This window comes from Tiliqua scincoides, chromosome 3 (genome assembly GCF_035046505.1).
Source record: "Tiliqua scincoides isolate rTilSci1 chromosome 3, rTilSci1.hap2, whole genome shotgun sequence".
Lineage (NCBI taxonomy): Eukaryota > Metazoa > Chordata > Lepidosauria > Squamata > Scincidae > Tiliqua > Tiliqua scincoides.
This window is the reverse complement of record NC_089823.1, coordinates 185975230-186001867: the sequence shown is the minus strand read 5'-3', so window position 1 is coordinate 186001867 and position 26638 is coordinate 185975230. Positions and strand designations below refer to the sequence as shown.

The 26638-nt window shown below is 46.5% G+C and overlaps 1 protein-coding gene across 1 annotated transcript in view; it reads left to right on the top strand.

The window, feature by feature from the left end:
* Positions 1-26638, top strand: part of LOC136645227 (VPS10 domain-containing receptor SorCS3-like) — a 554262-nt gene that overhangs the window by 491796 nt on the left and 35828 nt on the right. The window contains exons 19-20 of the mRNA XM_066621465.1: positions 8781-8967; positions 22554-22687. Coding sequence (XP_066477562.1) covers positions 8781-8967; positions 22554-22687 — 321 coding nt within the window. The remainder of the gene's footprint in view (positions 1-8780; positions 8968-22553; positions 22688-26638) is intronic.

Sequence of the window (26638 nt, the reverse complement as noted above, 5' to 3'; positions counted from 1 at the left end):
CAAGCACAGACTTGGTGATTGCCAGTACACAAAAGCTCCACTGAACGCGGTGGAGTCTTATTGATTTCTAAACTAACAATGAAGTCAGCAAGAACTTTGTGATCAGCTCTGTTTCGACTTTAGTCACTGAAATCGAAGTGCAAATTTCAAAATTGGCAAGTTCATCTCGCATCAAGTGCACTGTGATCAGAGATCACAGATGCTTCAGGCAGGAATGCCATGATTGTGTATCTAGTTCTGTTTTGAGGAAAAGAACCAAAGCATTCCAAATGTGCACCTGTAGATCCTCGGAAGTGCCACTTATACAGATACTGCCTCAAATTTCTTAAGGGACCAGCTTCCTGATGGAGGTAATTCCATGTAAAAATGTCTCTGAAAAAATATTGCTGGGTCACCTTTGTTTTGCAAGGTAACAGATGCATTCGTGTACTCAAAGTTGCTCCACACTTCGTATGGGGGAAAGTGGGAATCCACTGTAACAGCTGAATTGCTCTTGTTTTAGTTTATGAGCTGTTTACCTAACAAAATGATGCAATGATGTACATCAGTGCCTTTGATTTGAGGTACACACCTGGCTTTTTTCTTACATGTATATTTAGAACCATGTGTTATGCTTGCTGCGGTCTGCATAGTTTCCAAGGTGCCTTGTAAGTGACTTACTTTCTCACCCAGCACCCATCAGTTGTCAGCTGTGCTCAGTTTACAGACTTGTGAGCTTTACGGCACACCATTATCACATTTCCATTTGATAGTTTACAGGACTCACGCTATAAAAAGTGCCTCTTTAATATATCCAGGGAGCAGTGATTCTTATCCATTTGAAATGCCTCCACTTCATTTCCACTTTAATTTATATTCATAAACTTGGGGATAGCTGGCATCGTGCGTACAGCAGATGAAACACCTTTCAGCATTTTTGGTGTACTGAAAACATAGTTAAAGGAAAGGGATTAGCTGATCACTGCAATGCAGATCAGGCTGGCAAAGGGTGGAAATGGGATCTGCTGCTGTTTAGCATTGGGAACTCTGCTTCTTTACTTGTGAAAGCAAAATGCAAGGAATGATGGGGGATGAGGAGGAAATTGTTGCTTGCTGAAATGTGACCATATTGAGTCAATTAATGTACTGAAGTCTTTAGGAGCCAAGAGAACACATCCCTCACCAGAGTTGGGGAACTGGAGCTTGCTTGTCTTCCATTGTCTCAGCTTAGTCCCCTGGCTCCCATCCAGCATTGTACTAGCAATGTTGGGGCCCAATCCTACCCAAATGTCTAGTGCTGATGTGGTTACACCAGTGAGGTATGTACTGCAGCGGGGTGGGGGGGGCAGTTACGGAAGCCTGCATTGTAGATCCATTAACCCTGGAAGGTTGGATGGTATTGGCCCCTTATTTATCATGCTTGTTACACCAAGATAAGACTCTCCTTACATTCTTCCTCTGGCTGCCTCTCTGCTCCCTTATCCAGCACAAACTCCTTGACTTCACCTTCAAAACCCTCCATGACCTTGCCGTTCCAGACCTCTTAACTCTCATTTTCCACAAGGCTCCAGCACCTTCAACCACCTGAAGCTTTCCTGCTCCTTCAGATAACTCTGTTCTCTCTGCATTGTTGCCTTTATGCTTGGAACTCTCCCCCTGAGCATCTGTGAGAGGCTTCCTTGAAATCCCTTCTTAAAACCCAATATTTCCACTAAGACTTTGGCACTAAACCTACTGCCCAATCCTATCATCTGCTGCACTATAACAAGCATCCACACCAACAGAGGCTGCACTGCAAACTATTGGGGGGCTGCGATTGGACAGCCTGCAGACAGTAAGTTAAAATATCTTAAAAATTTTTTTAAAAAAATATTTTTATTTACCCCCCCCGTCCTGGGTAGGCTGCCTGATTACCTATGGGTCTCCTCAGATCTATGCCATCAATATAGCTGTTGCTAGTCTGAGTAGAGCCAGGGGACGGGAATGGCAGAAAAATGGGGGATAAAATCCAGCGTGCACAACTGCTGCTGGATCCACCCCGTCCCTTCCCTGACACCCCCCAGTTCCTCCCCCAACTTGCCTTGTTACTCCTCCCCCTCCGCCCATGGCCTGCCTCTGCTGCCAACCTACCAGCACTTACACCTGGAGCTGCTGCTGTGCATGCTGCTCTTCTCCCCTATTGTGGTAGTGGCCCAGCAGTATGCAAGTGAGGTTCAGCTTTTGCATCACTGTTAAGGACCTTGCGCTTCTGGAACACTCGTTCTGGCAATGCACGGCCCCAATAGGACTACATAGTTTTTACAAGTCTAAGTGCATATGCTTCTTTTGTTAACTCCTGCCTTCACCACCATGGCCTCCCTTGCGCCACAATCTAAATTGTAAACATCTTAGGATCAAGGCCTGTCTCTTTGCTGTGTGTAAAGTACTCTGCATACTTATGGGGCTATATGAATAAATAAATAATACTATTACTAGTAAAGTAATTAACTAGTATTTACTAGTAAAGCATGTCCAGTTGGATTACCATTGTGCAAATTACCCCCTTTACCCCCTCTCCTAGGCCCTGAGGGCTGGCCCATCCATGAGTTTGAGAACCAGAGGCCTATAGTATCTGAGGAAGAGAATAGAGCAGACATTCTATTCCTATTTATATAATCAAGGGCGCAATCCAAACCTGCGCTGGAGGAGGCAAGCCAGGAGGCTTGCGCTGCATCCAACGCAGGTTCATTGGGTTCAGGGGCTAAGCCACGGGCAAAGGGAAGCTCTTCTCCTTACCCGTGGGTAAGGGCTGCATGCCCCAATGGGTCTCCTTGGACCTGCACCACTTCTGGAGGTGGCACAAGTCCAAGGAGAGTGGAGCGGCACGAAGCCAGTCCGCTCTTCCCGGGGATGGGGGTTGGGATCCAGCATAACTGCCAGCTCACTGCGTGCCCGCTCCCAGAGCCGCCCTCCCCCTGCCCCGAAACGCCCCCCTGCCCCATGGAGTTTCATGCCCCCTTACTCTCATGGAGTTTGAGGACGGCAGTAAGTCCTTCCGGGGGAGCAGGGAAGGTAGTGGGGGGAAGGTAGCGACATGATTCCCAGGATTGCATCACTAAGGAGGCTACAGGGACTGGCATTTACTTTCCAGTCCTTGCAACAGCCTCCCGGGAGTGCGGGGAATCTTGCGTGACCCTCTGCAGGGCTCCCCAAAGCTCAGAAAGTGAAAGTGCAGCAATTGCACCCCGTCTCTGCAAAACTGGAAGTGGAACCTGATCACTCCTCTTTCACTTTTTGAAGACTGGGGTGCCCTGCAGAGGGTCACGCAGGGCTCCCCGCACCCCTGGGAGGCTGTTGCAGGGACTGGTAAGTAAATGTCAGTCCCTGCAGCCCCCTTAGCGACGCAATCCCTGGGGATCACATCACTCTCTCCCCCCTGCCCCTGTCCCTTAAGGGGGCAGAGGCCAGGGCTCTCAGGCTGGGGCATCGCAATGCCCTAGTTTGAGAAGCCCGGCCATAGGTGTTGACAGGGCCTAAACAATTTAATAAGGAGAGCTGTTGCTTTTAAGTACTTAAAACGCTGTTAAAAATAATCCGTAAGTCAATCCTAGCTAACCGCAATGGCCCCAATCCTTGCAGCTAAATTGACAATTCTTTTTAGCTAAAGTACATTGAAGTCAATGAGACTAGATAGTTTGAAACTCGAGCACTTACACTTAACTAGCCCCTTGTTGCTATTGCATATAAAATGTATTAATTGGTTTGGCGGTTGTATTACAGTTGCCAGATGTCATTAGTTCTGTCGTGTTCAGAGTCTTTGGGACTCCCGAAGGAAGCTCAAGTGGTTGCTGTGCTTTCTGAACCATCCAAGGCTAGTGTTGGGCATATTTTTGGGGTACCAGACAGCAAAATTGGAAACTCCTCATCTCCTCTTCACTTTCGGTACAGTGTCAATATTCATTTAATTATTTAAACAATTTAGATACTGCCTTTCCCATGCCGAAACAAATATCCAAGGCGGCTTACAGAGTTCCATAATAAAATGTACAATGCATAAACAGAAACGGTGTAGCTGTTAGCCTATGCCAGTGGGGGGGGGGGGGGGGGCTGCAACCTATCTTGATGGGGGCTTGTGGGTTGCTCTCTCTGCTTTTACTTTTTGTCTTTTTGACTGTTCCTTTTTCTGCCTTGCTGTTTCTGCCCACGTGTAACAATGGCTGCAGTTCTTTCTTTCCCCATAAGAACATAAGAACAGCCCCACTGGATCAGGCCATAGGCCCATCTAGTCCAGCTTCCTGTATCTCACAGCGGCCCACCAAGTGCCCCAGGGAGGACACAAGACAACAAGAGACCTGCATCCTGGTGCCCTCCCTTGCATCTGGCATTCTGACATAACCCATTTCTAATATCAGGAGGTTGCGCATACACATCATGGCTTGTACCCCATAATGGATTTTTCCTCCAGAAACTCGTCCAATCCCCTTTTAAAGGCGTCTAGGCCAGTCGCCATCACCACATCCTGTGGCAAAGGGTTCCACAGACCAACCACACGCTGAGTAAAGAAATATTTTCTTTTGTCTGTTCTAACTCTCCCAACACTCAATTTTAGTGGATGTCCCCTGGTTCTTGACAAAAGTCATTTTTGCTGTGTGTGGGTCTGCTTCATTCCTTCAACTCTGCAGATATCCCCCACCCCATATTCTTTGTGAGAGCCAGAGGTCCATGCTTATTCTTCCTCGGCCTTTTTTGACTTGCCAGTATTCCCAGAAGGTTTCTTCATTCTTTTTGACTGCTTGACAACCAAAATTGCCAACCATTTTCCAATATGCAGTCTGTACCCACAGAGGAGCTACATGTGACCTTTTGTGGCTTAACTACACTGCCTTGCTGACGCTGGGCTTTCCCCCCCCCCCTTCATATGAGCTGCCTATGCTGCATGAAGCATCCCTATCCTAGCCCAAGAACCACTGTGCCAAGCCCACAGCCATGGCTGGTAATCACCTACTGCCCTTTCCAACTGTCTTCCCTGCTCTTCCTTGAGCACTGCCACCAAGCACTGTGCCAGCATAGGTTGGACAGCCATCCTTTGTGTGCCATTTACAGCACAGCTCTTTCTCCTGAGAAAGCACCTCTGCCTCTCATGCTCTGCTTCCCCTCCTTGAGTCAAGTACATGACTGAGCCTCTAGGTTTACTTCAAAGCCCCTTCTCTGCCCCCCACTTTCAATGCAGGAGGTTGCTTGGTCTTGGAATTCTTGTCCCATGATTCCTGTAATGCAGCACACTAAAAATGAAAGGTAAACTTGGTCCCTGGTGCAGTCTCAATGTTGACCACAAAACCCTTTCTGTCTTTTCAGTCTATGTGCAGTCATAAGAACGTAAGAAGAGCCCTGCTGGATCAGGCCAAGGGCCCATTTAGTCCAGCTTCCTGTATCTCACAGTGCCCACCAAGTGCCCGAAGGAGCACACAACAGACACAACCTGTGTCTTGGTGCCCTCTCCTACATCTGGCAATCAGAGGCAGCCTATCTCTACCTTGCAGTCAGAGGCAGCCTACCTCTACCTTGCAGTCAGAGGCAGCCTACCTCTACCTTGCACATACTTACCATGACTTGTAACCCGTAATGAACTTTTCCTCCAGAAATCTGTCCAATGCCCTCTTAAAGGCATCCAGGCAAGATGCCACACTACATCCTGTGGCAAGGAGTTCCACAAACTAATTACATGCTGGGTAAAGAAATATTTTCTTCTGTCTGTCCTAACTCTCCCAACGCTCAACTTTCCTGGACGTCCCCTGGTTCTGGTGCTATGTGAGAAGGAAAAGAGCGTCTCTCTATCCACTCTGTCCTTCCCCTGCATGATTTTGTATATCTCAATCATGTCCCCCCTCAGGCGCCTCTTTTCTAGACTGAAGAGGCCCAAACGCTGTAGCCTTTCCTCATAGGGAAGGTGCCCCAGCCCAGTAATCATTTTGGTTGCTCTCTTTTGCACCTTTTCCATCTCCACTATATCCTTTTTGAGCTGTGGTGACCAGAACTGGACAAAATACTCTAGGTGTGGCCTTATCATCGATTTGTACAATGGCATTACAATATTAGCTGTCTTATTCTCAATGCCTTTCCTAATGATCCCAAGCATGGAATTAGCCCTCTTCACTGCCGCCGCACATTGGACACTTTCATTGAACTGTCCACCAGCACCCCAAAATCTGATCTGTCACAGACAGCTCAGAACCCATTAGCCTATATGTAAAGTTTTGATTCTTTGCCCCGATGTGCATGACTTTACACTTACTGACATTGAAGCGCATCTGCCATTTTGCTGCCCAGTCTTCCAGTTTAGAGAGATCCTTCTGGAGCTCTTCACAATCTCTTCTGGTCTTCACCACTCAGAAAAGTTTCGTGTCATCTGCAAATTTGGCCACCTCGCTGCTCAACCCTGTCTCCAGGTCATTTATGAACAGTAACATAGACAACAAGTCTAGCACCTCTGTCATTTGTGTGTGTGTATTTATTTTGAATTGTTTTTCTTTGATTCCCCTTCCCTGCATTTATAAAATTATCCCCATGGCAAAAGTGAGTTTATGGCAGTGGTGTCACTAGGATTCGTGATGTGGGAGGCCTGCGTGTCACCCCATGCAGTGGGCGGGGCAATGCCCCAGTTGTTGGGCATGGTGATGTACCATCGCCCCACCCCCGCTGGTTTTTTTTGTTGTACCTTTTGTTAGAACACAGATATTTCAGTGTGGTTTGTTTCATTGCATTCTGCATGAAATTACACATTGATTGATATATAACATGATGGGATTATTCCTCCAAACTCTGATTGTAGTGATTTTGAAAACTTGTAGAGTCTTTCTCACACACACCCTTGTGTCAACTTACTAACACCTTATTGCAGCAGTTCTCAAACTTTTAGCACTGGGACCCACTTTTTAGAATGACAATCTGTCCAGGACCCATTGGAAGTTATGTCATGGCCAGAAGTGACATCATCAATTCAAAAAAAGAATTAAATTAAAAGAAATAAATAAGGGGGAGCCAGTCCTGTTCCAGCAAGTGAATCTACTCTGAAGTAAGTCCTATTGTGGTCAATGGGGCTTACTCTCAGGAAAGTGTGGGTAGGATTGCAGCCTGTGAGCCCAATCCTATGCGTGTCTACTCTGAAGTAAGTCCCATAGTGGTCAATGGGGCTTACTCACAGGAAAGTGTGGGTAGAATTGCAGCCTGTGAGCCCAATCCTATGCATGTCTACTCAGAAGTAAGTCCCACAGTGGTCAATGGAGCTTAATCTGTAGGGTGCCTGCAATAACTCCCCCCCCCCCCTAAAAAAAAGAATCAATGAGATTTCCAACCCTCCCAGTGCCCAGTTTAAAGTTCTTCTATTTCAGGCACATCAAGATAAAAACCCTCCTGGCTTTACAAGTGCAGAATAGAAAACTTTCCTCTTACCAGTTCAAGCCTCTTTTTTGTCCTTTTTAGTGGGTGGGGGGGAAGCATTTGTTTCTGGAGCATTTGTTGCACTCCAGCACCATCGGATCAGGACCCTTCTGGTGTCCTCACATTCCCCTTTGCCTGGTCTGACCAGCAGCCAAGGCACATCTGCCTACTCGCAAGGAAACGCGACCGTGAGGCTGCTTCGCTTTCCATAGGGCTCAATAGACTGCAGCTGGGAGGGAGGGAGGGACCTCCTCCCTTTTGTGTTTTTGGGGCCTGTATTCATTGGATCAGGACCATTCTGATGTCCTTGGAGTCCTCTCAGCCTGCCCTTTCCCACGGACTATGGCAAGTACGCCTACTCATGAGTAAACGCACAATATGGCTCACTTTCACTTTCTATAGGGATCCATTCATTTTTTCTTTCTGGTTTTTTGGCCATAACATTTGAGGGAAAGGAGATATTTCAATTCCGGTTTTTGCATTGCACTCTGCTGGACATTCTGCATCCAATGGTGTATGGCATGATGGGGTAGCTCCTAATGCCGCTATGCTAGCACGTCCTCCCCCTAGGGCGCATCACCCCCCCGGTGCATCACCTGGTGCGGACCGCACCCCCTGCACCCCCCTAGCGAGTGGTCTGTGGCACCCTCAGTCTCACCTACCTCTTCCTTCCCTACCAAAACATGGAGCTGTGCCATTGACCACTGCACACAAAATAGATTTTCCCCACATGCGCACGTTAATGTGTAGCTGCAAAGCACCCCTGGTAGCAATGTAATGCTTGAATCTTGAGGTGGTATGCTGTATCGCTTCACTACACCTGAAGTGAAGTGTACACCTTTACTACACCTGGAGGGAAGGTGTTAAATATTTTTTACTGCTTTTCTGCATAGAACATTTCCTAGATTGTGTTGTTTTTGTTTTTATCGGCGGGGAGTTCTCTATACAGAGAAAACATTCAACACTACATAGAAAAAAGCTCTAATCTGAAGGCACTGTACCGCCTCCAGATTCTACTGCATTCTTCTGCTGGCAAAGTTGCTATGATGTTAGACTCCATTTAGGCTGATTAAATCTAAGACTCCATTTGAGAACTCCTGTATAAAACTCAGATCCAAGTATTAGTTGTTGGCTCATCAGTTTCTGCCCAGGGAAAATGTGATGCAAAAGCCTTTTGATGTTCAGCAAATCTACCTGGTCTTTTCCCTCTGTTTTTAGGAAGGACTGCCACAAGTATCAGATTGAGTTTTACTCCACTGCAGCAGGTGGTTGCAGGGTGTTCACCTACATTTCTGCTAACAAGGTTATACCCAGTGGCAGGGCAGGGCATCACATAAATCACCCTTATCAGCCACATACCTAAACCACAATGTTTCTTCCTGCAGGGCGATCTCCAGAGGACAAATATCCAGCTAGATTTTGGAGATGGTACTGCTGTGTCCTATGCTAATTTCAGTCCCATTGAGGATGGTATCCGGCACATTTATAAGAGCACCGGCATTTTCCAGGTGACAGCCTATGCGGAAAACAACCTTGGTTCTGATCTGGCAGCGCTCTTTCTGCATGTGGTCTGTAAGTAGATGCTTACTGCCAGCTCTGAAATGTCTCTCAATTGGCTGTGTGTGCAGTTCACAGTTCTATAAGACTCAGTCCTTAACTCCCCTTTTCCCTATTACAATGATTCTTTCTTAGAACGCTCTGCCATCCTCATCTCATTCATCCATACAGCATCGCAGTAATGTGTGTCCTTAATGTTCTCATTTTACACATAGTGAACAAAAATTGAGAGATAATCATTCACCTACACTTACCCTGAGAGTCCTGTTCGCTGAACCACATTTTAAATTTCCTCCTCTGCCTGCCTCTTTTGTAAAAATCAATCACAAATCACTTTGAACAGCACACAAGAACATTATCAGTGTTGGCTTTACTTGCAGCTTCTTCTTAGCAAAACAAGTTACTAATCAGTTTTTCCAGAATTATAGTTTTTTTTTTTGTATAGCTTTTCTTTGGCAGTGACTGAAGGGAATTTGTGTAATGGCAATTTGTGTAATGTTGTTGTCCCTCTCTGCGTACAGCAGACTTTTGTTCAGATCTTAGTAACAAATATATATAGTATAAAGTATGCAGCCATACATGGAAACCATCCAATGAACTTGTGTTAGATATCTTTGGAGTATCATATATATGTTTGGAAACATCAGAATGATCTTTTCCTTGATAATTTTGAACTATTCATTTTAAGAGAACTTGATCTAATTGTTTTTTTCCCTAATTAATTCCTAATTTTAAGGTGTCAGAAAATAGCTAATCTATCATGCCAGAGAACAATGTAGCTTCGAAAGGTTGTGAATGTTGATTGTCTTATGGATACATTATTTTGATTGAGAAAACAAAAAACAAAAAACTGTTCATGTTATTACAGTGGAGAGAAGAGTGAAACTGAAAACATTGTCTTTTCTTTTTGTAACTTTAAAAACAGAAGAGGGGAGGGGATTGACTTGAGCAAAACTACTGCATGAAGTTTTAACTACAGTACTTCACTCTGCAATATCAACCAGTGACTTTTTGTTCTGTGTGCATCTTCTAAGCATCAAATTGTAGCACTTTGTACTGGTTATAATTGGTGTGTCATCTTTTTGTAGATTGTTTGGGATCTTTAGGCAGCTTTATGAAGAGGGTACTTACTGAAATGAGTCATAGGCTTGTATCATACTGAACTTATCGCACAGTTCTCAACAGATTTATGAACTTATAGAGTTCACTTTGAGTGCATACGCTATGAATCTTGCTGTGACATTTTACATCTATGAACTTTTTGAGGGATTGGTATAATATATCCCTATTATATTGTCGTACCCCTGCCCAGAAGGGCAACGCCAGTTCGGTAGACAGGGTGGATTCTGTCCAGTGCCGCTGAGGCCGAATAAGCAGACACTGAAAGGTGGAAGGCTTTGAAGGTTCTTTATTGTTCAACAGACATGTCTGTGACCTTTGAGAGTTTGCACACTCAGATTCAAAGGCAATGTCAAAAGGGTGGGACCCTCCTTTTATACATTTCAGTTGTCATTCAAAACAAAGTCCCCCCAAAAGGGTGTTAACCTTCCCTGGTAACTTCCACTGGCCTCCTCATGCTCTTGCTCCCCCGCCCTTCTTCACTGTCCTCCTCATGGCTTTTGCCCCCCACCTTCCAACAGAGAAGTAGCCTGGTATCGGTCTTTCTGTGCAAACATGTCCTGCTATTTTTGTTTTTAGCTATGATGATGCTATTGTCTGCAGTTTTTGTTAGCTGTCAGCAAAGGGTCTTTTAATAATAAAATTTGCAAGGCAGCAAGTCTGAAGCTTCTCCCCTAAGTTCATACTTGGCCTGTCTTTATTCTGCACCCCCTCCCTCTGTCCTGTATTGATGGCTGATACAGGTTACTTTGGGAGGAAAGAAGGGGGTCCAAGACAGGTAATTAGGTAACAGTATTTTCCTAATATCACTGGGATATTGACAGTTGAGTATCTGAGGGTGCAATCCCGACTCCGGGATAGGCTGGCATGTCTCCCCTGGCCAGCCTCAGAGTGTCGCAGAAGTGCTGTTCTGTGATGACTTGGGAGCTGGAAGGTGGCCTCTAGCGCCATTGCGCAGAGGAAAGGTAAGATTGCACCAACTGTGTTGGGCCAGTGTGGGGGTCTGGGGAGAGTGGAGGGAGGATGGAACAGATGAGTTCAGGGGCAGGCCCATAGGCAGACTGGGGCAGAGTGGGGAGGTGGGGCTAGGTTCCTGCCCTTAGGTCAGATCCTGACCCCATTCCCAGATGACCCAGTGCAGCTCCAGGCTTCTTGGATCTGCACCACCTCTTTAAGTGGCACACATCCAAGTAGCCCCATTGGGGCTACTGCAGCATTACCCGGGGTAAGTTCCCCTTGCCCTGGACTGAGCTGCAAGCAGTCCCAACCTTAGTCTGGATATAGGGCAGGCCAGCTAGCCTCTCCATTCCAGTGCAAGTTAGGATTGGGCTGTGTATTCTCCTATTACTGCAGTATTGTCTGCTTGTTCTATGGTTATGCATAACATGTATTGGCTCCATTCTCTCTGTGCATGCAGCAGTGGGATGTTGCAAGCACCTGTAGCAAAGTGCTAAGCTTCCCAACAACTGTTTTCAGATTCACAGCACTGGTCAAGTTGGCTGGCTGTAGCAACAATTGTTTGGGGGTGGAGGAAATAGAAGGACCGTGTCTACAACCACAGCCAGCCACCCCTCCCTCTCCAAATGAATGATCGGTGCTATCACCATTAATTTGAATGGGACTGGACATGTATGGCTAAAGCTGCTGGATGAGAATGTTTGCATGGTTCCTTCTGCAGTTATGGATGCATGTGCAAAGGTCCATTGTGCACATATGACTCAACCTGCTGGATTAGGGGAACATAATATCTATATGTTATGTGATGTCATTGTGTTTATAGGATAACCTCACTTTTTAAAATCTTGAAGCTGTCCTATGCTGAATTAGGCCAAGGGTCTATCCATCTCAGTACAGGTGTTGTCTATACTAACACAAGGTTCCAGACAAGGGCTTTCCCCTGTTATAGCAAGAAGTTCCAAGGATTGACCCTGGAGCTTTCAGTATGCAAAGCATTTACTTTACCATTGAATTAGACCGGGGCTCTCTAAACTTTTTGGCCGAAGGGCCACATCAAATATCTGGAGCAGTGCCGAGGGCGGGGGGGAGCCCCACAAGTCGACCCCACAGATAAGTCGAGGGCAGGTTTTGAGCCAGAAATAATGAAATTTTCTATGACGCTCGGATAAGTTGGGGGTTAAACTTAGGGGGGTGTCTGACTATAGTTTTGTCTGATTTTACCCCAGGCCAGATCCTGAAAAATAACCTACCACTAATTGTTACCTAAGAACTGTTTATTAAACATTTATTAAAAAACATAGTAAAAGATCATAAGATGCATTTTTATTCTTTTTAAATTCTGGTCTTCATCGCCTTTTTGTAAACACTATCAGAGTAAGTGCACTGTAAACAACATATGAGTAAATCAGTGGTTCCCAACCTGGTATTCATGTACTCCCAGGGACACTCAACAGGACCTTTAGGGGTACTTGAAAAAGAATGGAATAATGGCAGAAAAAGGCAGGTCATGCTTCAGAATGCCTTGCAAGACAGGAATGCCTTGCAAGGACCAGCAAGGCAGGAAAGGAGGTAGGTAGTTGGCTGTGAAAGCCCCACCAATAGCTAGTTTTTGGTCATCAATTCATCTGTGAACCAGTGATTGAAAACGAGCACAGTAAAAAAGCTGAAACATAATATGGAAAGTGATCAATCACCCAGAATTTCTCAGCACACTTCTGGTGCAAAACAGTGCAAAAGCAGAGTCTTCTGTTCTTCAGACAGATGAAAAGAAAAAAAAAAATGTGATGAATACATGAAGTCTGAGAGGAGATCAGGGTTTGTATTATTAATTACAAACATGTTGCTAATATGAAGGGTACAATTTATGGAAATGGGCTGCCAAGGGTTATGCAAGTGAAAAAGGTTGGGAACTACTGCAGGAGAACCAGGAATCAAATCCACCTTTAAGGTGTCTGGTGTGTTAAGCCAGAAGCTCTACGTACTACAACCCATAACATATAACTGAGAGTGTGCAATTCAATTCACAGCAGAGAGATGCAGCTGCATATATTTGCAACCCCTTTTTACTCAGAAGTAGACCCACTGCTTTCCATGGGTGTTATTCTTAAGTAATGCTGCATTGAATTGTAGCCTGGGAATTGTTGCTTCAAATGGAAAGGGGATCTCATCCTGGTGTTGGAAAAAAAAGACCTCTGCCAAATGCAAAGCCTTTGCAAAAGGGAATCAGGTTGCAGCAGCAAAAGGGAACGGAGGGGAATAAAAGGTTAACTTTGGCTGGAATGTCCCAGGCAAGTAACTATAGCAACTAACCAGCTGCCTGCCTAAGCTTAGCAGAGAAATAAAATTGTTCAGAGTTGAAAGGCTCTGCCCTCTGATTGACCCAGAGATAAGGCGAAGTGAGAATTAGAGCTTGATTACTTGGCAAAAATTTCACATACTATATGTGAGTATCTACAGTAAATATAAAATTTAAATAAACACATTAGAGACGAAACTTAGATGAATGAATAAATGAATGGGAACAAGTGTCCAGGACTTCTCCAAGAACGAACATAGCCCAAGAAATAAAGCACACACTTAAATGGACCCCCATTCCCCCACCCCACAAGCACAACTCTGGTTGTGTATGGTCAACTGGGCCAGAGGCTCTCAGGGGATCAGAGGCTGGCCGTGGGCTGGATAGAGGCTTGCCGCGGGCCGCATCTGGCCCCTGGGCCGGGGTTTGGAGACCCCTGAATTAGACAATCCACATCTCCAAGTGTTAAACATGCACTTGAAATATGCTCCTTTGAGCTGTTCATTTTAGCTTCACCTGAAACTTGAAGGATCCAAGGAATCAAAGACGCAACTATATCTACTGATCTATTGTCATGGGAGGAATAAGGATCAAAGGAGTTAGACATTAAATAGAAGACTGGTGGATTCCCGGCATAGAAATAGCTAACAGAAACCTGGATCTTTTGCAAGTTCTGAAAAATATTGTCGGTGGCAATGTCACAAAGAATGAAGGTTAAACCAATTGATTTTTGGCCTTATTCCGAGATGTTCACTCATTTCTAGTGAGGAAAATGTTTTATTGGGTGAAGTTTGATAACGTTTTGAAATGGAAGATCAGAAAGTAGCGTATAAGATGTAAGCTGTTTAAATCCCAATCCCTTTCCTGAACAATGTCAAGACAGCTTATGATGTGATATGGTGGCCTGTTTCCACCTCACAATCTGCATTCTGATAACCACCTAGGAAATGCACAGAGGAGAATACAGGTGTGCCTGGGTTCCGGAACCCCTCATAGATAGCTGAAACTGCAGATACTGGGGCTGCCCCCTGTCTTCTAGAGACTTTGCTATGCTCTTCTCATCTTCAGAGGGTCATCTGAGCCTGGAGTGAATGCATGCAGCTGCCTGCAGCTTCTGTGGGTCTCAGAATAGCTTTTTAGGCAAAAAAAAAAAAAGTCACTTCCATTTTTTCCATAAAATCAGAAGTTACGTTTTTATGCCTTTAAAAGGCAGTAGGGGGCCTAAGTCCCAGAGGTTTCCTCGACCCTCCTAAATGTCACTTCTGGTTTTTTTTCATAAAAGCAGAAGTGACTGGTGTTTTTTTTGGTCTAAATGGCCATTCTAAGGCCCACAGAGGCAATAGGTGGATGCATGAGGCCTCTTCAGGGCTCCGAAGACCCTCTGGAGGTGAGGGGAGCACAGCCCTTCCCTCACCAGAGCCTGTGTGGGAGGTGTGGGGAGTCTTTCCTCATCCAAGGTTAACTGAAACTGCAGATACGGGATCTGCGGATATGGGGGCCCTTGTATTCTTTCTGCTGGAATCTTCAAGACAGGCTTCAAGGTGATTGCGTGCAAATGGTTTAATGATGAGCTGAAAAATCAGCTACCATTTACATGTACCTGTTGCCAGTTACAGACAAAAACATAGCATCCTCTAAGTTTGGTCACCAGGAAAACAAACACTGCTGCACGACCATTGCAAAGTCACTTTCCTCTGTCTTCATCTGCTAAGAAACTTGGTCTAGTACCAAAACAGCCCTGACTTTCAAGTGTTTGGTACTTTCATGCTATACATCTCCACTGTTGTTAGGGTCAAACTAGATGTGACTTGGTCTACCATCATGACCCTGAGTGCTTGCTTTTTAAAAGTTAATAGCATATGTGGGTCTACACCTGGATTCCTGCTAAACTGCATGGCCATACAGCTTGAGGCCTTCATAGCTGAGCTCTATGCAGCTCAGAGCTCGACTTTCCCAGACATCCAGCAGTGATGCTTGACATAATCATTTTGTATTGGCAACCTTCAGTCTCGAAAGACTATGGTATCGCGCTCTGAAAGGTGGTTCTGGCACAGCGTCTAGTGTGGCTGAAAAGGCCAATCCGGGAGTGACAATCCCTTCCACACCAGGAGCAAGTGCAGTCTGTTCCTGGTCTGTCTCCCTGGCTATGGGCCTTCCTTCTTTGCCTCTTAGCCTCAGACTGTTGGCAAAGTGTCTCTTCAAACTGGGAAAGGCCATGCTGCACAGCCTGCCTCCAAGCGGGCCGCTCAGAGGCCAGGGTTTCCCACTTGTTGAGGTCCATCCCTAAGGCCTTCAGATCCCTCTTGCAGATGTCCTTGTATCGCAGCTGTGGTCTACCTGTAGGGCGCTTTCCTTGCACGAGTTCTCCATAGAGGAGATCCTTTGGGATCCGGCCATCATCCATTCTCACGACATGACCAAGCCAACGCAGGCGTCTCTGTTTCAGCAGTGAATACATGCTAGGGATTCCAGCACGTTCCAGGACTGTGTTGTTTGGAACTTTGTCCTGCCAGGTGATGCCGAGGATGCGTCGGAGGCAGCGCATGTGGAAAGCGCTCAGTTTCCTCTCCTGTTGTGAGCGAAGAGTCCATGACTCACTGCAGTACAGAAGTGTACTCAGGACGAAAGCTCTGTAGACCTGGATCTTGGTATGTTCCGTCAGCTTCTTGTTGGACCAGACTCTCTTTGTGAGTCTGGAAAACGTGGTAGCTGCTTTTAGGTCTCCATTCTGGATCAGGACCACAGTGGGAGCTGGGAGGTGTAATCCTACTCCCCCAAACTACTCCCTGATCTTATCAAATCAGGAGTGCTTGTTTTGTATCCATAGGGTGGCTTTTGATATACTGTGTGATATATCGCTGGTAGGTCACACCAGCCACATCTGTTTGTGCATTCTGATGTAATTAGTTTTTAATATGCATGTATTGAGGAATCATTCAGAAAGTCATCTTATGAATGTAAAATATTTTATTAGAACTGGGCCAGAGAAGGAGAACTTGTTATTTAACCATGACATCTCCCACCTGCTTGCAATTAGAGCACTTTACCTGACTGTAATATCTAAGTGACTATGAGAAATCATCAGTAATTCTAAGCTTGCTTACTGCAAAACAATGACAAATTAAAATTCAGTTCCATGCATGCATGCTTGTTCAAACAATGTGGAGGGATACAGATGGAGAGAATGCTAGTGTTACTGTTAGAAACTTCAATTTTTTTTCAATTTCTTGCTACTTTTAGCCATTTGTTGCCATCCTCTGATGGCACTCTGAAGTACATTTGGTTTTCTATAAGTGACACCCTTTTGCCTGTCGGTGTATTGTCAGAATTATCTGTGACCTTTCTCCCTCATGTTCTAGAAACAGAACTGCATTATCACATGTAGCTATGATATTAATAACTGGATCTTTGTTTCCGCACTGTCCAATGAACACTCAAGACAACAGATATGGGAGAAAGGACAACTTTATTTCATGTTACCAAGAGAAGCAGAGGCTGAGAACTGCAGCATCTGAGGCAGCAAAAGCCCCTGTGGTGCGGGGAGGGACCTCTGGGCGGTACCAGAAACCTCTGCCCCCAGGCGGGCATGCACCTGACTCCAAGTCGCGCCCCGCTGCTGGGACAACGCATCTCATCCATGTCTATCCCTTAAGGGGAAGGCAGCCGGACCGCAGACTGCACCACCTCGAGCCGCTGAGCCTCTGAGGTGTGCCCCGCGGTCCCGGCCAGGGCCCCGTCTACGTCCTCATGCCACCAAGCCCCTGAGGACTGAAATAGGGTTCTGCCCTGCCTATGCCGCCTGAAGGTGCATGCCAAAGTCCCATTCATGCCTCCTAACCCGCACCACCTGCCACAAGGAGGGGTCAGCCTAGCGCTTGACCCCCCCCGCTCCCAAACAGGGGCAGAAGCGACTTAAGGCCGTCCTGCAGGTCCTTAAGAAAGATGCCTGCACCTTTCTCCGACAAATGAACACACATCGCCCCCGTACAGGTAAGGTAGCAACAACACAATTGCAAGATGCATTACCACGCTGCCACCAGCGCGAGACACCAAGCCACCAATGCCCTTGGTGATTTTCCTGCGCATCCTTTCAATCTTAGTGCAGCAGAAGGCCCTTCGCCATCCATAACGCTGCAAGAGGTCCGACCAGACCAAGGCGGTACCAGGCAGCCAACGCATAAGGGTGCTGATGTCCTCACAGGCTCTGCTCATCAGAGCCAGACCAGACCTCCTGCAAAGGTCATTCTCGCCCAGGTGGAGCACCCAAAACGTCCAGTTGGTGGTTCATATTCAGTAACTTCCTCAACGCGGGCAGCAGCTGGCCCCATCTCATCCCCTTCTTGGCTAACCAAGCGACCTGCACTGCCGGGCTGAGGCCCAAGTGCAATCTGAGGGGGGTTGCAGCCGCCGTCTTGCGGGCCCAAAAAGACCATGGAGTGGCCGCAGATTAATACGTGTACATGGCTACCACCGTGTCCTGCAAAATGAAAGCAGAGATGTCAATGCAAGGTATCCCTGCTGCTGCTGCCGCAGCTTAACACGCACCCTGGGCCACCACAGCGTCCTGCAAGATGAAAGCAGAGAGGTTATAGCAAGGCATCCCCTCCAACGCTGCTCCCCCACAGATTGGGGAATGCCCGGAAGGAATGCCCGGAACACCAGAGTCACTGAAGTGAACTGTGCAATACTGGTCGACAGAACATTACCCCTTTCCTGGGTGGGTGCAGAGCACCCATAAAACAGTTGCTAATAGAACGCCCCCCTCTCAAAGAAGAAGGGGCCACAAATCCGTAAGGGGGGTTGTAACCAAACATTGCCCCTCCCCCAGGAGCTGGGACAGTGCACCCATTAAGTGGGCTGGTAATGAAACATCACCCCTCTCTAAGGAGAAACGGCTACGCGGGTTGTTGAAACCTCCCCTCTTCCAAAGGCCTAGTAACATTATGCCCACTAAGTGGGTCTGCACCAGAACACCCCCCTTCTCTGAAAGGAGTAGGGGCAGTACTCCTGGTAAGCACATTGTTGACAGAACACCACCACCCCCACAGAAGTCGGGTAAGCACACCCATTAGGCAGCCTGGTAACAGATCATCATCCTCCCCTAAGGAGAAGGGGTAGCATGCCTGTTAAGCATGTTGGTAATAGAACGCCACTCTTCCCTTAAAGGCATAGGGGGCAGCACACATATCTCCTCTCTCAAGGAGCAAGGGCGGCATGCCCACTAAGTGAGTTACTAAATGCCCTGCTGATGCCCAGGGAAAACATAATATTAAATGCTATACTCACATATTAAATGCCCCATCCACTCTGCCCCATTCCTTGGGTGCTGAAGCCTGGCCAGGCAGCTTTCAAAGCGGCTCCCACATAGATGGAGTGTATGCTGTAAGCAATCCGAGATGGCCAGGGGCTCCCCATATGCCTCTAAATATCCTCCAAAACTGATGAAGTATTAACAAGGAGGAGGTCAGGTGCCTGGGAGGAGATTGTTGCGGGTGGTTGGGCTGGTGTATCTGTACTGGCTTGCACTCATTGGAGCTCATTTTATGCCCATATACTCATCATTAAGTCCCATTAAAATCAATGGAATACACTCCCAGGAAAGTGTGGACAGGATTGTAGCCTTAAGTCCAGCTATGTCTACCCGGATACAAGACCCCTTATACTCCTGGGACTTATTCCTTGGAAGTTGGAGCCAGGATCTGAGCCCTATGCTCCAAGCCTCTGCATGCCCCAACAGAAGCAAGCCCCCATTATCCCCCAGGGGCTTACTCCCCATAAAGTGGGCGAGGACTGCAACCCTATGGTTGCAGTCCTCTGTGTGCCTGTTCAGAATTGTCATGAATATGTACAGTTTAGGCCTAGTAGCATTGCAAAGCCTGAACCACAGTAACCCAGTAACACAGAAGGGGCTTGCAAGGGGCTTGCAGTCCTAGCTGCCAGGATTTACAATTCAATGGAAGGTGATAATGTAGCACCTAGGCAGCCAGAAAGATGCCCATCAAGGATGGAATGCAGCTGTAGATCTCCAGGGGGGAGGGAAGAGCTCAGAGGGCGAGCTTCCAGCCCCACTTTTGGAGGACAAGGTTTTTGTTCTTTGTCTCTAGTGAGAGAGGTGGTGGGTGGGCCTCCTGCTCCACCAGGACCATGTGGCCTCTTAGGTAACTGAGGATCTACAAAAGAAGCTGACCCAGGTGAGAGTCAGAGATTAATAGAGTTAGCCAGTTAGCTTTATGCTGATGTTTCCTAGAAGTTTTTATGCCTCTAGCATTTGCTGCCTTTGTAACCTTTTTGTAACCCTATGTATTTAATAAAGTAGAAAACCTTTTTACCATGTTGGTTCATTGTCTGTTGGGGACAAAGATTCAGAATCCTGCCTAGCCATTCAGCAAGCTACCAAAAATCCTCATTGTGGACTAGAAACTTGAGGACTGAGACTTTAAGTAAAGGAAGTGCTCAACTATGGGGCTTACTCTCAAGAAAGTGTGTGTAGGATTGCAGCCAGAGTCCAAGGCTCTGCCTGCCTCCTCAGAAGCAAGGCCCATTATAGACTATGGGGCTTACTCTCAGGAAAGTTTGTCTAGGATTGCAGCCAGAGTCAAGGCTCTTCTTGCCTCCTCAGAAGCAAGGCCCATTATAGACTATGGGGCTTACTCTCAAGAAAGTGTGTGTAGGATTGCAGCTAGAGTCCAGGGCTCTGCCTGCCTCCTCAGAAGCAAGGCCCATTATAGTCCAAGGGGCTTCCTCCCTGGAAATTGTGGTTGGGGTTGCAGCCCCAGCATTTAAGCCTCTGCCTGCCTCCTCAGAGGCAAGCCCCATTATGGTCTCTGGGGCTTACTCGCATGAAAGTGGGTGATGTGGAGGTGCTGAGCTGGCACCGCCTCCCATGGCGACTCCCCATGTGCGTGATCCTGCATGCAGCAGGGATCAGGGCTCAGTCGGGACACCTCCTGGAGCCCCGTGCTGGCCTGCAGCCGCATGCAGGGAGCTGCAGCAGTCCTGCAGCTTGAGCCACATGCGGCCAGGCACCTGCTCCGTGCCATGCAGATCCTGCTCCCACGTGGAGCGTACTGGGAGCCCTGGGCTTGCCTGCCAGCTGCATGCGGGGAGCTGCAACAGTCCTGCAGCTGCAGGGTCAGGCACCTGCGCCTTCGGGAGGGCTCCTGCGATGCAGAGCCTACTCCCACGTGGAGCGCACTGCAACCTGCTACTTGGGCAGGCTGGAGCCCTGGAGCAGCCCTGCAATCACAGCGCCCCTCTCCAGCAACCCTTGTGGGCACCCTCCCAGGAAGCAGCAGCAGGAGCGCCACGTGCGCTGGAGACCTGGGCAAGGCCAGCAGGGAGTCCTGGCTCTGAGCTAGAAGGTGGCAGCCTGCCCCCCTCCGCCCACCAGGCCAGGGACTGAGAGCACACTCCAAGCACACTCCATGCCCCATCCCCGGGGCTTACTCCCAGGAAAGTGGGAAACTCCCTGGGGCTTACTCGCAAGAAAGCAAGTCCCCCTGCACTCCCGGGGCTTACTCCCAGGAAAGTGTGCCTGAACTGCACCTGATCCTTCCTTGGGCAGAGCCTGTCCAAACCCCCATCCCCACCTTACAGATCAAACACGCTGCACATGAGATCCATTGCAGGAGGCCTCCTCTGGAGTTGCACTGGTCCTAAAGTGGCTGGATGGGGTCAGGTCCACTCTATTCCCACGGTGCCCACATGCACAAAGAGGAAGAGGGCTGGGTCTCATCCCCTTTCGAAAGGTCCGTTGTGGCTGCCAGACCCCGCCCCCTTCACCTCCCCCTTGGGGAGGGACTGGACTCTCGTGTCCCGGCCAGGCAAAACAAACACCGAACACCTCTTTAATTGGGTGTTCGGGATAATGTGTGCTCAAGCCTGGGTCAGTAAAAAGCAACCAGTGATGTAAGAGTTGTCCATAGTATTCCAGGCACTTTGTCTTCATATGAATACCTGGGAAGAAATCAAAATGAACCATATCAAGTCTGAAGAGTGTATATGAGTGGAAAGTTTAGATTTAGTGTATGACCCTGTAAAAATATTCGGAAGCAGTGTATGGGGAAGGGTTGGCGTGCCATTTCCATACGTTTTACAGAAACATGCATTCCTTCTTACACATGCAAGTCCTCTACAGTTAACAATGCATGTATATTTTTACTATATTTGTCTGTGTTCATGCAATGTGAGGATCAGCCCATAGATTATGGCTCTTGATTCTATGCCAAATGAGCCGTAAAGTCCTTGGGGATCATGAAGCTGTCCCTAGCAATTCAGCCCAACAAAGACTCAAAACCTATTCAATATCATTCATGTTTATTGCTTTGTGACTGCATTGTGTCCCCATATAACTGCAGTTCTCAAACTCCCAGGAGTTTGAGGACCACAGTACGTCCTTGCGGGGGAGGGGGTGCAGCGGGGCAGGGGAAAGGCAGTGACACGATCCCCAAGATTGCATTGCTAAGGGGGCTGCAGGGACTGGCATGTACTTACCAGTCCCTGCGGCAGCCTCCTGGGGGTGCGGAGAGCCCTGCGTGAGTGTCTGCAGGGCTCCCCACAGCTTAAAAAAGTGCAGCGATTGCGCTTCACTTCTGGTTTTGCGGAAATGGGGCCCGATTGCTCTGCTTTCACTTTTTAAGCTGCAGGGAGTCCTGCAGATGCTCACACAGGGCTCCCCGTACCCCCAGCAGGCTGCTGCAGGGACTGGTGAGTATATGCCAGTCCCTGCAGTTCCCTTAGCGATGCTATCCTGGGGATCATGTCGCTACCTTCCCCCTACCCCCGCCCCTTAAGGGGACAGAGGCCAGGACCCTCTGGCTGGGGTGTTGCGACACCCCAGTTTGAAAATCCCTGCCATATAGAATGACTAGGACTGAATCACTATCACAAACTGACTGTGGAACACGTTTTCTATGAGTGAAGGCATGCTTTAACAGTGATAAATATATCTCTTCTTAACTTCCATAGCGGGCGTGAATGTTTTGAAGGTGAGGTGTGGGTAAAATTGGAATTAAGCTCCATTAAAGCAAAATTCTGGAGTCAGAAAAGTTGCCATTCCAAGTCTTGTCACTACTAAAGAGACACAATTGGTTTCATTCTCTACTGTTTGAGATTTATTTTACGATGATACCATTCTCTTGAGTTGAAAGATGAGGTAATTTGCTTTGCACCACTTTGACATGTGAATGAGGAAGGGATCTCTGTATATTGATGAGTTTTCTTCTCACAGGTCCTGTGGAGCGTGTCCATTTGAGTGTCCCCTTTGTGGCCATTCGGAATAAGGAAGTCAATCTCACTGCCGTGGTTTGGCCAAGTCAATCGGGTACCCTCACTTACTTCTGGTGGTTTGGCAACAACACAAAGGTTTGGTTCTTTTTTAAAAAAACAATAGAATAGAATAAAATAAAATAAGATCTTGCTTATTTTCTTTTGAAAGGGCTAATCTTGGTTCATATAACATATCGATTTTCTTTATGGGGCTTTAGATCAAGTGAGCCGCTGCTATAATTTTTCATAGCTCCCTAATAAAGCTTCCTCATTCTCAAAGCTTTACTTCTTTCATTTTTGTCTCTCTCCTATTTCCTCCTGCCCAGTGTTGTTGTTTGCAGGAGTCTCTCCAATGAGCAGTTGGTTATTACTGGAACACTGTGTTTAGAAGCCTTTGTGATTACCAGAATTCAAAATTACATACCACAGTAGACTGGATAATACTGGGCTTTATACTCGGCATTTAAAAACGGCTGGTGATCAAATAAGCACCAGCCTTCCCAATATGAGTGTCAGAATGTGCTTGTAATGTTAACATTCAGCATTGCACTATAAAGTCACTGGGGACTAAATAACTTCTTGGCATCTCTGAAATTCAGGCTGAGATCACACACAGCTCTGTCCCTGCCTGTCCATGCTGTTCGTTTGTGTCCTTGGGGACATGTCAGAGAAGTACATGCAAAGCTGCTTTTGAATGCTCAGTGACAATCAGTCACCCATTCTATACAGCCTAGCCAACTTGAAGTTCTTTTGATTCTAGGAGTTGTACATGTTGAAAGAGACAACACTGGTGGCTGCTTAATTTAGATATTGCCTTCTGTATGTGCTAGCAGGAGACAAAACCAGGAGACTGGAAAATACAGGATTTTGATATTTGTGGGTTTTTAAAAATATGGCATAGCTTGCTTGAGCCACTTGAACAGTAATTTCAGCCTATATTCTGTAATCCTTCAGAAGCCCCTGTGGATTCCTAAATAAAATGGTAATGATCACCAAGCATTCATGTACGAGTAAAACAGCTTGTGGAGTATTGGATGTGTTCCTAGGTGAGTTCTTAGTTCAGGGGTGTCAAACTTGTTTCATACAGAGGGCCGAAGTTAGCAATCATGGTGCCTGCTGAGGCTGAAAGTGACATCATTAAGCAGGCATTGATGTCATTAAGCAAATGATGGCCAGAAATAAGCACTTATTCTCACATAGAAACTCATGAGCTGCAAATGACAGAAGAGAAAATGTGCAAATCTTGTTCATATTTTCAAGATATGAGAGAGCCCAATTATCATGCTGGGAGAGCCCAATTATTACAGGGGCCAGAGGAATTGCTTCTGGGGACTGCATTCCATCTGCGGGCCTAATGTTTGGCACCCTGTGTTAGTTCATGAAGGGTACATTACTTACCCCGTGCACTGACAAGTTGAGCCAGCTATGCAACAAAGCAGTCAGACAGTCTGCTGACTACATGTGAAATTGTAATGCAGATCAAGGGTGCTCTTTGGCCCAATGGGTTTTCTGGTGTATTATTTACCTAAAGTAGAATTTGATCAAATAGACCCTATATACTCCCAAGAGAAGAAAAGGGGTAAATATGACAGGAGATCCCTTCTCAGTTTGTGCATTGACCTTCCGACCTTATAGTTGAACTACTTCTAGCTTTAAAATAGGCATTTCTGTAAAGAGAATAGCAACAGAATATATCGACTATTCTCAGTTATTCATAGGAGGTCATGATTCTTTTTAAAATTTTATTTAGGTATGTATTCGGATCAGTACAAAGTTCACATAATGTCCACTGTCACTTGGTAACTGAATACTGTAATTGCATTATTATTTGTGATGGTCACCCTCCTCCCCTGAGTTTGAGTCCTCCCCCTCCTTTGGAGTTTGGCTCATAAATCATTTGGAATCAGTTTGGCTTATGTTGAGCAAAACCAGAATTCAACACCCTCTGGAGCCCCATTCAGTCAAACTCCCCACTTATCCTTCACCCGTCTTTTCTCCTTTTCACTTTATTTACAGGGCTGGAGTGTTGGTGGCTCTAGAAAGCTTAAGGGAGAGGGAGGAGTAGGAAGATCTTCCCTTTCCTTATCATGGGCAACCTGGTGTAGTATTGGATGTGATCTAGGGTGAGTTCTTGGTTCATGTGGGGTAATAGTGGTAATCTACACACTTGACTTGTGTCCCATGCAGTATGAGTTTGTGACCTACATGTTTGCAGAATCTTCTGCAACATGCAGGGATTCCTTAGTGAATAAGTTCCCCTCAAGCTAGAATGCACCAGACCACAGCACTGTAGATGCAGAGAGTACTGGCACTTGGCTAGCAGCATTCTATAATTTGGAACATTTGACTAGTTTATCGATGGGCAATTTTGTTCTAGCCACAGATCATATACTAGTTGCTCAAACAGAAGCAGACCAGAGGCAACTGGGGTTGGAACTGGAGTTTAACCAACCTTGGTTGCTCAAAACAGAAGCAGATCAGAGGCACATCTGCTTAGAACTGGGATTGAAACATCCCTGGTTTGTTAATGGATGACATCATACTGGATACAAACTCACAAAGGACTTCCTTTAAGCCATTTCTACCCAACATTGCATATATGCAACAGGAATCAAATGTGTTCACCTGTAGGTTGGTCAAAAATGGGTTAATATGGGCTGATTTCTTCCACAGTTTGGATTCCTTCCACAGTCGCCAGCATCAGATCATAAGGAATCCTGAAAGGGTTCCCACTATGCCTCCCTGAAGGAAAAGATGGAGCTTTCCATTCATTTTAGCAAAGTGTTTTTCTTGGTCTACAACTCATAAAATGCACTGTGACACATCATAATCCCTTTACTGGACGTATAGGTGGGCCCCTATATCTGCAGAAGTTCTGTTCTGGAACCCCCCACATACACTTGAATCGTGGATACGAGGGGATGACTTTGGGGGGTCCTCTGACCGCAGCAGAGGCCACGAATGTCTGTCCACAGTCTCTGACAGGCTCAGACTAAGCTTTACAATGAAAAAGATCCCTTCCGGTTTTTTTGTAAAACCAGAAATGACTTTTTAATGCCTTAGGAAGCCAGAAGTGACTTTTTAAAAAAATGTAAAGCTCAGACTAAGCCTGCTAGCAGCTGTGGACTGACGTCTGCGGCCTCTGCTAGGCTCAGAGGACCCTCTGGAGATGAGGGTAGTGGTGCTCCCTTTGCCTCCACTGATGAGAGGCAGTGCTCATCAGGGGCCCACAGACTTGATCCACAGATAAGAAATCTATATATATGGAATCCGCAGATACGGGGGCTCTCCTGTAATTAGATGGCAATTTCTAACAACTGTTGTTAAAAATTGCTTCTGGGAATTGAAAGTGTTTCTAATGATAGAAGTGCGCTCCACTGAAAATGATCCAGCCCTTATTCTATTGCTAAATCAGGGCTGCATAGACTATTCTGGGGGAAGGAAGAAGTTAGGGATACAGAGTTCTTGCCTCAGGGTTAGAGTTTAGGGTTAAATGCCTAAAATTGATATTTTTTTAACGTTTGGATAATTGCAAATGGGGCTAACGGTGTACTTTTGCACCTGCAATTTAAATTTAATGTATGCCTGTGCCTTTTATATAATTTAAATTTTATGTATGGCTGTACCTCTAATTTATGGGTGCAATCACAACTTTAATCTCTTTAACCCATTTGTGCCCAGCCCACAGGTGTACACATTTGATTCCTGTTGCGCATTTGCAACAGGTGGGCAGAAATGGCTTTTAAACTGCAGGCACAAATGGCATCAGAAATAGGGGCTGTTTGTAGCTGATAAGAATTTTTGGCTTTGTGAAATGATAATAATCATGAGAGAATAGAGCAGAATGCTAAGTATTGCTACTAGTCTGTTATTGGGGCATTTTCCGATATCTCCCATCAATTCACTAGAGGGACTAAAAAGAGGTATAGATCTGCTGTTCTCCCAAGACACCTTTGCTGTTATTGTCTCGAGGATTCTACTCTCCTGAGCTCCTATTACTCCCTGACCTCTATTGATGCACTCTCTCAGAGTTAAGAACTCCAGAAA